Consider the following 13,403-nt stretch of genomic DNA (forward strand, 5'->3'; position numbering starts at 1 on the left):
CCTACATAATAAATATATTAAATAAATTTTGACTGCGTCTCCACCACAAATCTTTAAGAACCGCATGTTAACTATATATTGTTCTAAATAAAAAAATTCGAACAGATGCAACTATCTCATGTAGGAACAATCGAGCTACTAAAGCAAAATTGTGCACTGGGCTCCTAGTTGGAGGAAGGATATCAACGTATGAACCAAAAGGAAATCCAATGGATAGATAAAATTTGTGCTATCCAAATGACATTGTGTCGGTTTCATCTCATGCATCATCATCATATGTATAAGTAACGCATCTTCGTGATAAGAGACATCTAAAAAATAACTGAAACATGTTATATGGTTGATAGACATTTAGCAACACGTTTTGTTGTTAACTCTCCTCTTATGTTAAATTCCTATGCTATAATCTTTTAAAAAAATAAACATATTTAACTAGCTCAAATGAGAGATCAAGACGAATCCAAAGAGCTGAAGAACAAGTCCATGGAAGGCGTTGTAAGTGCCTTCTGTGGATTCGTTATTCATCGATTTTCATCTAAAACAACATAAAAAAAATTATCGCTAAACAGATCAACAAATCAACAAATACTCGGCCTTTTATAATGTTAAAATTATATAATTTGGATGTGTGCCACAAAATAATATTTAAAAAAAAAAATGTTTACTAAAATATGTATTACATATCAAAATCCAATACAACAAACAATACTTAATGTTCAAAATTCCCTGCAATAAGAATTACATTTTTGTTTTCTTGAGGATAGGGGTGAGCTGTGAGCATTTCTACGTATGGACGGGATCGAGAACCCGACCTGGAAAGGCCTAAAATGTTTATTGCAATATAACTAGAGTAGGACGTTTGGTTTTATTTGTTGTTTGACACTTTGACTTGCTGGCCCCTCATGCTCATCATATATGTGATTATATTTAAAAAGTATTTAAATAACTACATAACTCTAAAAAATCAAAAAAACAGAAACCAATCAAATTGATTATTTCATTACGAAGAATTAGGAAATTCATTTTAACAGAAACCAAAAAATTAGGGAAAAATCAATACCGATTCTAATAAAATTAGGATAAAGAAACAAAAACCCAATAAAAAAACCAAATAGGATTCTAATATCCACGTTATTAGCTCAAACATAAAAAATCTAAGCCTAAAAATCATCTCTGCCGGAAAAAAGATTGCTCACCGGAAAGCAAAGCCACCGTCGGAGTTCCCACCTCCGCTCCTAAACTAAAATATCTCTCTTGTTCCCCGACCTGCAAATCCGATCAGGGATCTCCGTCCGTCGGTCTGTATCTCCACTCCGCTGGTTGCAGAACTGCACTTCCGACCACCCACATCAGTCGCTGGCCTGTTATCCTTCTCTCCTCTCCATAGGATCTGTAAGCTTCGTCTTTCTCTCTCTTTTTTTAAAATAAATTAAATGTTAATGGTTTGATCTTAAAGGTCATAACGGTTAAAGTTTTAAAAAGCTAGACATATTTTAATGATTAACCCTTTACCCTTCACAAAGAGTTTAGTTGTTGATGTCACAACGAACACATCCCGTGGTTGGTAGTGATCATGGTGATTTTAAATGTTGTTTTAGAACAACTCAAACTATTCTATTAAAAATATCATTAAATTGGTGTATTTTAACACCAAAAAAAATTTCTATTCCAACCACACATTCAAAATTTACACTAAAAACAATTTTTCAAGTTATAAAACTAACCAAAATAGTATTAAACAAAAAGATGTTTTAGTGTGATGAATAGTATTACACCAAATGTAGAGGTGGCTATTCAATCCTATCATTTTTGTGTTAAGTTTAATGGTTCATTGGAACACGTTTTCACACAAAAACACAATTTTTATGTATCCATTAGAGCTGGTTTTATTAGCAACACTCGTGATAAATTGTTGTGTATACCATACCACGGATTACCACGTCCAACTAAATTATTTTTCTCTATATCTTTCTATATCTATCTAACTTTTTATACCTCTCTCTACAATAATATATATATATATATATATATATATATATTTAAAAAGGAAAAAATAAAAGAAATATAGTGGTGGATATCTCATACGTTTAGTGGTAAGATGTGGTATTGACGTGACATCCACCACTATAATGGTTAGTGGTGGGTATAATGGATGACCTTATTAATTCTAGAATTCTTATATTATTAAATTAAAAATAACTAGTAAGTGTGTCGAGGTGAACGTTTTTTCTTATTAGGCAATTTTGGTCCTTCCTCTAATCATAGTTAAAAGTCTCTCATCTTGAAGATTAAGTAATTTTTTGATGGAACATTCTGTAAAAAAGTAAAATTTTTCAAAATTTTATCAAGTAGCATCAAAATTTGTTATTTCAGTTTGTTAGTTCATAGTTGTTAACCATTAGCTAATTATGGTATGTAGTGTAAATCAAAATGAAAAAAGAAAATCGTTTTTTTTTAAACTTTGTTAAACTAAAACATGCAAGTTCTTCTTAAGCACATAAAGAGCTATCAAGTCGGAGCATGTAAATCGATAAAAACAAGTAGAGGTGTAGCCGCGTAGCTACATGGGTGTAAAAGCGGGCCTTGGCCCAACCCACATAAATTTGAGGTTAAATATTATATATATATATATATATATATATATATATATATATATATATATATATATATATATATATATATATATATATTGTTTTGAATAAAAAATGCTAAGACTATGAATTATAACAAGGCACACCCCATTCAAAACTTAAATTCATAATGACTGAAATAATCTGTTGAGACATGCCGATTAATCTATGCAACAATTTTTTGAATGGATCAAATTGCATTCCAATCTCCAAGGTAAATTTCTCATTTATCAGGTTCGTATATTATTTTTTTATTATCTTAATCAAGCAATTACTTCTAACTTAAACGAACAATTTATTTAAAATCATACATTGTTACATTTTGTAACCATTTGAAGTGTTTTGCTATTTGTTCATATTTTTTAAATTATTTGAGATATCCTAAAATGAAATCATGGCTACGCCATTGAAAAAGAAGAGGCTGTAGGAAAAAAAAGGTCGGGTGAAAGAAAGATGACATGATATGGGCCATACTCAGTTTTAATTATTATGGGTCATAATTTTGAACATAATATTTGGTCTAAAAGTTATAGTCTACAAAAAAATGTCATAAACTGTGGCATTGGCAATTTATTTACGGGAAGATAAAGATGAATACAGAAAAGCAAATCAAAATTAATAATTTAAATTTGGTTTGAAGGAAACAACAAGTGGTGGTGTTGAAATTGGAAAGTTATGGGGTATAAAACAAGTTTCAGCGCAACGCAGAAGAAGTTTCAAACAAGTTTGCGGAGAAGAAACAATAAGGTTTTGATTACAGGTATGATAATGATGAACTCAAACTTATTGTTGTAGTGATGAATATGTTCCATAGGAATTGACATTTCAATTTGGTCTGAAATAGAATTATATTTTTCTTGAAGGTTATGGTCCTCACCTATGACATTAATAATATGGAATTTATCTAGAAATGCAAATTTTGATATTTAAAAATTTTCAAATAGTTATTCTCGTTAGAATACTATAATGTTACGTTAGTTACATTTAGATGCAAGCAAGGATTATGTGTAAGATCTGGGCACTATTTTATTCGTAAAGTTTGAAGATTTTCCAAGTTGGCATAAAATTATGTTTATTTTATTCGTAAAGTTAGAAGATTTTCCAAGTTGGCATAAAATTATGTTTATTTGAAAATTATGTAAATCATAAAATTTGTTGGGAATTATGTAAATCATCAAATGATGTTGGGAATTATGTAAATCATAAAATTTGTTGGGAATTATGTAAATTATAAAATTTGTTATGTTGTATAAAAGCTGAATTATAAGTGAAAACCTTGTTTGATCGAACTTCGCATAGGAAGATTGAACCTAGTATGCAATAGGACGTGTTGGGGACCTTTAGATTCTATGAAGTGTTACATTGTCTTTGAAATTCTTGTTTGAGGCTTGTAGGAGTTCAAGGTTGCTTGCGATGTCCATCCCTAGAGCAAACAACGTCGAGGTGAGTTTCATGTGATTTACAAGGGGTTCATTGCACTAAATTTGTTGAATTTAGAATGTAATTAATGTTTATGGGATATTGTTAAAATTGCATGATATAAAGTTTTAAATTGCATAAGTTTTATTTGTTGTACATTCGTATATGGGAAAAATTGACATACTTAGACGGCTTGGCTGTAGTGGAGCTTTCATAAATGCCTACCTTTGCTAGAAACTCGTTAACGTGTGCTAAACACAACTTAGTTGAAAAGTGACCAGCAATATTGTGCTAATATATATATATATATATATATATATATATATATATATATATATATATATATATATATATATATATATATATATATATATATATATATATATATATAGTTTTAATCTTCTTTTGATATGTGTCACCCTATTAGGCCTTCTATTTAATGTTATGTCACGTGTCAATCTATTAATTCTCAACTTCAAATTTCAAATTTTAAATTCATCACTCTAATTATATTAAATCAATAACATTTGAATAAAATTTAAAATAAAATTAATACAGATTATAAGGTGATATAATTTACATGTTTATTTAATTCTACGATTATAATTTTATATAATTAAAAAAATATCTCTTAATTAATAACTTATTTAAAGTAATTTATTTAAAATAATTGATTAATAATTTTGAGTTTTACTATAAAAGTTTAATTAATTTTGTAACTGTGGCTTCCATGGTTACAAACTAATATATATATATATATATATATATATATATATATATATATATATATATATATATATATATATATATATATATATATATATATATATACACACACACACCTTTAGACACCCAATACCACTAAGCATAGTTGAAGGACAAAATATTTTGTACATGCGGACTAAACTATATTGTCATCGTGCTGATTTTTCATTTAATTGACATCAATGTGCATAAAACCATGAATCATAAGGTCCTACGCTATATGCAACTCCGAAAAACTTTATTGATAAGGAAAAAGAAGATTTAAGGCGGGGATTGCAATAATTTTGGGTTGTTCTATTTACTTTTCCTTATTTAGAATTCTAACTAGTTTGTTGTTTTTTTATGTTGTATTACGTATGTCAAATATGATCTTGGAATATTTGTGGAATAATATGCGGTATTTTGTTATGAATTACACGCAACAATTCTTCATTCTTAATTTATTTGCAGATACTTGGCATTAATGGTGATTAGTGATGATGCTAAAGGCGGGATTTTGGTGTGAGTCATTTTAAGTTTATTTTTGTAAGTATATAACTATATATGTTTGTAGATTCTGTAATTAATTGTTATGTGTGTGGTTTTTCTTTTTTCAGGTTGACAAGATACTTTCTTGATTTCTTCAGGGCACGTGGCTTTAAAAGAGTTATTGATGATTTTGCAAAGAAGGCAAACATTGATGAAAAACAACGTATTATACTATATAAGCACTTTACATTTTCCATCTAGTTTTCATCTCTTTCATTATATTTTCTTGAAAAGTTAGTCTTTTAGTTTTGTCTTCAAAAGTATATCCAATTTTTGTAATTCCATTTAACAACGCTTGATGGATTATACATGGAATATTGGGGGTTGTGGTTGGAAAGACACAAACATATACCTTATTGGGCCTTTTTTTGTCAGAAAAAGCTCGAAGCACTCAAAAAACACTCTTTGCAGGTGATCTCTGAGAAGAAAACGGTTTTACTTAGTTATGTTTTCTAGGAGTTAGTGCTTCTAAATTCTCATATTTCTTATACTTTTACATACAACCACAAATCAACAACCACTGAGTGACAATCAATCAAGCCTTGGGGAATCATATACGAGCACTACTAGGTAACTTGTAACACATCTTTGACGATAAAAACGTTATAAAACGGGTAAATTAATCAAGTATTTTGGTATTATACAAAATACTAAGGTGATATTGCTTTTAATTGTTAACAGAACGCATTTTCCCCCTCAAGATAGTGGCCATTCAAAACTAAGAACATCTTTGGATTCAGGTTTGCTAAAATTTCATGTCTCCCTGTTTTATAAGTATATTTTTAGGTGGGACAAAAAATTACAATTTTCGTCCCTTTAACATCAAACCAGTCATGTCTTCTGTAACAAACAAAAAGTGACTTAATGGTACTCTTTAACTATGCTCCATTTGCCAATTAGGGTTATATTATCAAGTTACCATGCTCCATTTGCTAATTGGGGTTATATCATCAAGTTACCGATGATTTATCCATATAATCCTTTTTGTTTTTACTTTCCAGGCATGATCACCCATCTACACGTAATTTTAGTAAACATGTGAGTCATTTTAAAATTATTTTTGTAAGCATATTGGTCTGTAGATTTTGTTGTTACATGTGTGTGTGTGATTTTGTTTTTGACAGTGTGGTGAACATCGTTTTTGGTTACATATTTCTTTCGTCGGACGTCCATATTAATGATATGTTCAAAAAACTAGAAACAAATGAACAGCCACATGGTGTGTGTATATATATATATATATATATATATATATATATATATATATATATATATATATATATATATATATATATATATATCTTGACGCATTGCATTTTATTTAGTTGAGACTTTTTCTTGATTAATCAAGTGTTTTTCATAGATCTTATTGGGTTTCATGTTTCATGGGTTATAAATGTTATGTTAATTTTGTCCCAAATAACCAAGGTTGTCTATTATCATGTCGTTTCAACTCGTGTAGAAAATCATGCTTTATATGTTTTTGCTTTACAGCCAATCAATCAAGAAGTACAAGTTCTAACTCCAAATCAAGTAAGTGGTCAAACATTTAAAAGTAAAAAAGCTAAAATAAAAACAATTTGAGCGTTTGGTTTATCAAGTAACCGATGATTTACTTTTGTTTTTTGGTTTTCAGTTGCATCCAGAGTAAAGAAAAGACAAAGGTGTGTTTTTTCGTTTTCAATTGCATCCAGAGTAAAGAAAAGATGCAGATGCACTGATGCAGTGATGAAAATATGAATATTCAAGGATGAGGGTAGTGAAGTAATACTAAATAATTCTAAAGGGTGCAAAGTGAAAAAGCACAACGGAAAATTAGAGTCGAATTTCATGTTATTTTGTTCCATCTTGTTTAGTATAAATTTTCAAGTCTTTGTGGTTTTTCGATCTGAACTTGTGATTGTGTTAAGAACCTTTTTGAAACTAGTCCATGTTCTAATTAAGGTTCCAAGTTGTCTTTTCCATATTTTTCCATCGTTCTTTATTGTGTGTGTCTTTTTTAGGGAAAATGACTTGTAAGGCTAACGAAGTATTAGACTTGTACAAAAAATACCATTGAACTTTTTTTTGTACACATATCACCAATCAACTATAGCTTTTGTACACATATGACCATTAAACTTCACATTTGTTCAAAAAATACCATTATGTTACCGGCAATAGTAGGTCACCAGCCACGTAACATGCCACGTAGCATGCCATGTGGCTGCTGACGTGGATTTTATTGTATATTATGTACACATTATACCATTAAACTTTTTTTTGTACACATTATACCATTAAACTTTTTTTTGTGTACATTTTACCATTAAACTTTTTGTACACATTTTACCATTAATCTTATATAATTTATTCAAAAAATATCAATTCAAAAAATACATATTTTTACATAAAATGGATTTTCCATCACCTATTGTGACTCCCTGATTTTGTAAGGTTTGGGGAAAATGGTTTGTTTTTTACAATGATACTAAGGACTTTCCTTTACAACTACTGTAGCACCTGGTTCCTGGTATGTAAAATTTATCTAAGTGTTTTGCATTTTCAGCCTTGGACTCGGCGAGTTGTAGGCCTGACTCGCCGAGTAGAGATGGGATTTGGAACACGTTTAAGTTGGCGACTCGGCGAGTCCCGGCTATCTGTTTGAAACCAAAATTTTCAAGGGTTTGCACCCTATTTAAGTCATCTTATGCACCCCCAAGCTCGCCCCCTTCACCCTCAGAGCTCCTTATATCGTCCAACCCTTGTTCCTTGTAAGATTGAAGTGATTTGGTGTGTTTTCTTGAAGATTTTGAGAGGAAAGGAGAGTAGATCAAGAAGAGAAGAAGGAGGCCAGACATCTTGGTGTTATTTCAGTGATTTCCTTGAGGTATAACTCAGTTTCCCCCTGTTTTCATGCTTATAGTCCTTTATAGCTCCATTAAAGTCCTTCTTGATCCATTTCCAAGCTTGATTATGAATTAGGGTTTGTAATAAGTGTTGGATAAGGAGTCTAAGTCGATAACTATTTCTGGTCAGTACTTGACCCGACCCGGCATGGTCCATTTGGGTTGCATGGCACCATGCAATTGGATAGACTAAATGAGAGGAATAACATTTAGAGATTATTAATATATTATAAGTTCTAATATATTAATAATATTATTTGATTAGTTTGATCAAGAATTAATTTAGAATTAATTAAGTGATCAAAAGATAACTAATTAAATATATGGGTTGATTATGTAAATCATCCATATCTTGTATAGTGGGCTAAGAGGCTCCATGGATTATCAAGTTAGGTTCCACCCATAGGATACTCCATGGGAGTTACAAACCCATGGGTCATGGAAATGAAGAGTCATGACACATTAGGGTTTACATGGTGTAACCCAAGATGTGTCAACACTATATAAGAATCCCATTCTCCACCAAAATCGGTTACACATATGAAACAAGAGGGCTAGGCCGATTTTAAGAAGTGTGTATTCTCTCAAAAGTCTTTCCAAGAGCATTTGGTGTTGTGTGAAGCATTTTAGGCATCACACTTGGGGTGCTAGGCTCACAAGGTTTCAAGGAACATAAGCAACAACAAGGTAAGTTATTATATCTTTCATTCAAGTTAAAAATTATTCCCCATGTATTCTAGATCGGAATATAACCTTGGAATTCAACTTTGCATGATAATTAGACAAACATAGATCCAAGGTTATTAGGGTTGCATGTACACTTAGGAAGTGTTAGAATGCTCAAAACCCATCAGTGGTATCAGAGCCTAGGCTTGTTTGTTTGTTATTTGTGCTAAAAAGTTGAAAAAAGTCGAAAAACTTGTTGTCTGCTTGATGAACTCTCCGAGTCCATAGGGGCACTCGCCGAGTAGGTTCATGCACTCGGCGAGTAGGAGCCACAGAGTGCAGATTTTCAACTTTAGTTGCTGGAAATGGACTAGAAACATTACCCTAAACTGTTTTGGTACTTGAAAACTTGTTTTAGATGGAGTAATGTCTTTGCTAATTCATTTACAACAACTAGTTATCAAAATTACAAAGTTTTAAGTGTACTTTTGATTCATGAAAGTGTTCATATTCATGTTTTTGATCTTATGATGTTTAGATGATCATAGGAATTATTTGTAACCTATGTGGTAGATTAATTCTTGATCATAATGTGTTTTAATGGAGTCCATAACTTGTCCTCAAGTTATGGAAAACCAAGAGTCACTTGAATTAAAACCATTAAAAGAACACAAGAGTTAGAAAAAATGAAGAGTCTTCATTTTTATTACTCTATTAAACTCATAAGTTACAAGAAATGAAAAGTTTTGAAAGTCTACAAAACTTGCCCTCAAGTTTTGGAACAAGTAAAGTCATATTAAAAACTTTAGTTCCAACCCTTAGAATTTTAAAAGTTAAAATTCTACCCTTATACTTATAGTATTATGATTTAATAATTATATGTATATGTATAAGAACAAAGTCGTCTTACCGCTAGTACGTCTCATTCACGAAGCCGGTCTATAAGGTGGGTATAAGGTTGTTGCCTATAAAATGGCAACTTAATGGGTGTCCACTCTCACCCACCGCTTGCTTGACTGGTGGAGGGTTGTTAGCCGAATGGGTAAGAAGAGGACTTATAAATTCTCATTAAAAGTATGATGAATATTATAAAGTAACTATATGTTTTATTAAATTCCCAATCTTAGTTACTTTAGGAAAAATGTGAATAAGGTGTTAATCCATGAAATTACACTTTACACTTTGTTTAAGTCGTTGGTGGAGCGTGTGTGGTTAACCGGCACACTAACTTGGACTTAGCAAGGTAGGTAAAGGGTGACTTAAGGTTTATTATAGTATCGGTGGAGCGTGTGTGGTTTACCGGAACATCGATTGAGTGATAAACTTTAAGGGTACCAAGTGATTTGCATGGTTACTTCACACCTCGTTTTGTGATCCTCGGTATCCCAGTCACAAAACTTGGAGGGCACACTCGAGATTGAAACATGCCTTTGAAAAGTTCATTGAATCTCAAAGAATCTAGGAATTTTTAAGAACCAATCAAAAACCTAATATTTAATATTTCGGTTTTCGTGGTGGAAATTGGTGAATCGTCATCTACCTACCTTTCAAATATGTTATAGCTTAGATTACGGCATACCTCTTCTAAGTTATAATATATTATGATTGGATCCTAGCCTTAATATTACATTTGGGTGTATTGTTAAGGACTCTCTTAATATCTAAACTAATCTTGTCCTCTTCCTTCAGATGTCTTCAAACAATGCTGCTTCTGGCTCTAATCCTAATGGCTCCTTTACCCTTATGAACTTGTGTGGGAAAGTCACTTTTGATGGATCCAACTTCAATGAGTGGATCAGAAACATCAGGATGATTACCCGCTACGAGGACAAAGAATATGTCCTTGACAAGGAGCTTAAGGAGATTGATGAGACCACTGCAACTCCCCAGGAGATCGCTGATTTTCAGGCACATGAAAGGGATGCTACGAAAGTGGCATGCATCATGATGGCCACGATGACAGCGGAACTCCAAAAGTCCTATGAGGATTTCTACCCTTATGAAATGCACCAAGATCTGATGGAAAGATACCATCAAAGTGAACGACAAGACAGGTATGAAATCATCTGCTCCATGATAACAACCACGATGAAGGACGGGGAATCCGTCACGAGCCACATGCAGAAAATGCAAAGGTATGTGGATCGATTGCTGAAGCTTAATGTGAACTTCCCTGAGGAGCTTGCAATATATATCATTTTGCACTCCTTACCATCGTGCTATGATCAATTCCGCATGACATATCACATAAACAAGGAAGAGGTCACACTCAGCAAACTTCAGGGACTTCTCAAGACGGCTGAAACAGGTCTTAAGGGGAAGTCGGTTGTTAACACTCCTACTCCAAACTCCACTCTGGATTTGCCATTCGGGAAAAGTCGAGGGAAGAAGAGAAAGAGCTCTTCAAAGGGTACCAAGGCTCGGACCGTTGATGGCTCTTCTTCAAGTGGAACCAAGAAAGGTTTCGTCACTCCTTCTTCTGGCCCAAAAGAGGCTGAATGCTTCTATTGCCATGAAAAATCACATTGGAAGCGGAACTACCCAAAATACCAGCAAGATGTGAAGGATGGGAAAGTTAAACCCAACCATGCAGGTATTTACACTATCATTTCTAATAACTCACCCCATTCTAAATCTTAGGTCCTTGATACCGGTTGTGGTATTCATATTTGTTGTGACTTGCAGGGACTAAGAAGAAGTGAGAATGTGGAGCAAGGAAGAATAAACTTAATCATGGGGAATAGGAAAGTTACACGTGTCACCAAGATTGGAGTTTATACTTTGTCGCTAAGTAGTGGGTTAAATTTAGATTTGAATAAATGTTGTTATTCGCCAGAAATGGCAAGAAATATTATTTCCTTTCATGCATTGTATAAACAAGGTTTCACCTTTTCATTTGATAATGAAGTTGGTTCGATTAATGCTTTCTTTAATAATGTTCTTGATTTTAAAGCATTACCTTGTGATGGCGTGTATGAAATAGTATTTGTGGTTGATAACTTAGGAAATAATGTATTGATTATGTTAATAATAACTTGGATAAAGCATCATTATGGCATTGTCTACTTGGACGTATAAGCAAGAAACGCATAGGCCAACTCCAAAAGGATGGAGTATTGGAATCATTTGACCTAAAGTCAGATGATAGTTGCGAATCATGCTTACTTGGAAAAATGACAAAGTCACCCTTCACAGGTTCTTGTGAGAGGGGTGAAGGTTTGTTGGACCTTGTACACACGGATGTGTGTGGACCATACAAACATGCCACAAGGGATGCTAATCGTTATCATTTGACTTTTACTGATGATTACAGTAGATATGGATATGTCTACTTAATCAAGCATAAGTCAGAGAATTTCGAAAGGTTTAAGGAATTTAAACAGGAAGTCGAGAATCAATTGGGCAGGAAGATTAAGATGCTTCGATCCGATCGTGGTGGTGAGTATCTTAGTTCAGAGTTCCTTGACTATCTAAGGGAATGTGGGATTGTCTCACAATTGACACCTCCCAGGACACCATAGTTGAATGGTGTGGCTGAGAGTCGTAATCGAACCTTGTTGGATATGGTTCGTTCCATGATGAGTCGAGCATCGCTACTAATCTAATTTTGCAGGTATGCCTTAGAGACTGCCGCCCATATCCTTAATCTAGTCCCTACAAAGAAAGTTGCCAAAACTCCTCATGAGATGTGGACTGGTAAAGTACCTAAAATACACCACATCAAGATTTAGGGTTGCAAGGCTTTCGTGAGACGCGAGACTCATGATAAGCTCGAACCTCGAAGCGAGTGGTGTATTTTCATCGGCTACCCACAGCAATCCTTTGGTTACCTCTTTTACAGACCTAGTGAAAATGTGGTCTTTGTAGCTAGGAGGGCTTTCTTGAGAGAGAGAGAGAGAGTTCATAAGCCAAGGAAACAGCGGGAGGCAAATTGATCTTGAAGAAATTCAAGAGTCAAGCGGGGAAGGAACTTCAAACCCTAGCACTCAACTTGAGGAGGAAACTCTAGTTGAGCCAATTGACAAGTCTGTACCTCTTAGGTGTTCCACGAGAGTTAGGAATGCACCTAAGCATTACTATGGATTCCATATTACTGCAGAAGGTGATACACTTATCAGTGATGGGACACTGATAGGTCTGGATGAACCTAACAATTACGGGGAAGCCATGGCAGGCCCTGAGTCAGCCAAGTGGAAAGAGGCAATGGATAGCGAGATACAATCCATGTATGACAATCAAGTTTGGAACTTGGTTGAGAATGTACCAGGTTGTAAGACTGTAGGGTGCAAATGGATCTTCAAGAAGAAGACCGACATGGATGGTAATGTACACACTTATAAGGCTAGATTGGTTGCAAAGGGCTTCTCTCAAATTCCTGGAGTGGATTATGATGAGACCTTTTCTCCAGTAGCCAAGATTAAGTCTATTAGGGTTATGTTAGCCATAGCTGCATTTCATGACTATGAAATTTGGAAAATGGATGTCAAAACCGCTTTCCTTAATGGAA

General features: G+C 33.3%; 1 protein-coding gene across 1 annotated transcript; it reads left to right on the forward strand.

Annotated features, from left to right (window-relative positions):
* The first annotated feature begins 1,090 nt into the window (after positions 1 to 1,090).
* Positions 1,091 to 7,264, forward strand: LOC144997779 (uncharacterized). The gene is made up of 8 exons (XM_078957646.1): positions 1,091 to 1,392; positions 3,271 to 3,390; positions 4,025 to 4,073; positions 5,265 to 5,315; positions 5,411 to 5,912; positions 6,024 to 6,082; positions 6,837 to 6,875; positions 6,979 to 7,264. Exons 2-5 carry the CDS (start codon positions 3,306 to 3,308, stop codon positions 5,541 to 5,543), a joined length of 318 nt encoding a protein of 105 aa, XP_078813772.1. The 5' UTR covers positions 1,091 to 1,392; positions 3,271 to 3,305; the 3' UTR covers positions 5,544 to 5,912; positions 6,024 to 6,082; positions 6,837 to 6,875; positions 6,979 to 7,264.
* Positions 7,265 to 13,403: the final 6,139 nt, after the last annotated feature.

Source organism: Lactuca saligna, chromosome 5, assembly GCF_052625555.1.
Source record: "Lactuca saligna cultivar CGN05327 chromosome 5, ASM5262555v1, whole genome shotgun sequence".
NCBI classification, from domain to species: Eukaryota; Viridiplantae; Streptophyta; class Magnoliopsida; order Asterales; family Asteraceae; genus Lactuca; species Lactuca saligna.

What these genes read in the sequence shown, in the direction of transcription:
- LOC144997779 (XM_078957646.1), top strand. Translation starts at nt 3,306, where the DNA reads ATGGGGTATAAAACAAGTTTCAGCGCAACGCAGAAGAAGTTTCAAACA. An exon ending in CAATAAGGTTTTGATTACAG is followed by an intron (nt 3,391 to 4,024) that starts GTATGATAATGA and finishes TGAGGCTTGTAG; the next exon opens with GAGTTCAAGGTTGCTTGCGA. An exon ending in GCTAAAGGCGGGATTTTGGT is followed by an intron (nt 5,316 to 5,410) that starts GTGAGTCATTTT and finishes TTCTTTTTTCAG; the next exon opens with GTTGACAAGATACTTTCTTG.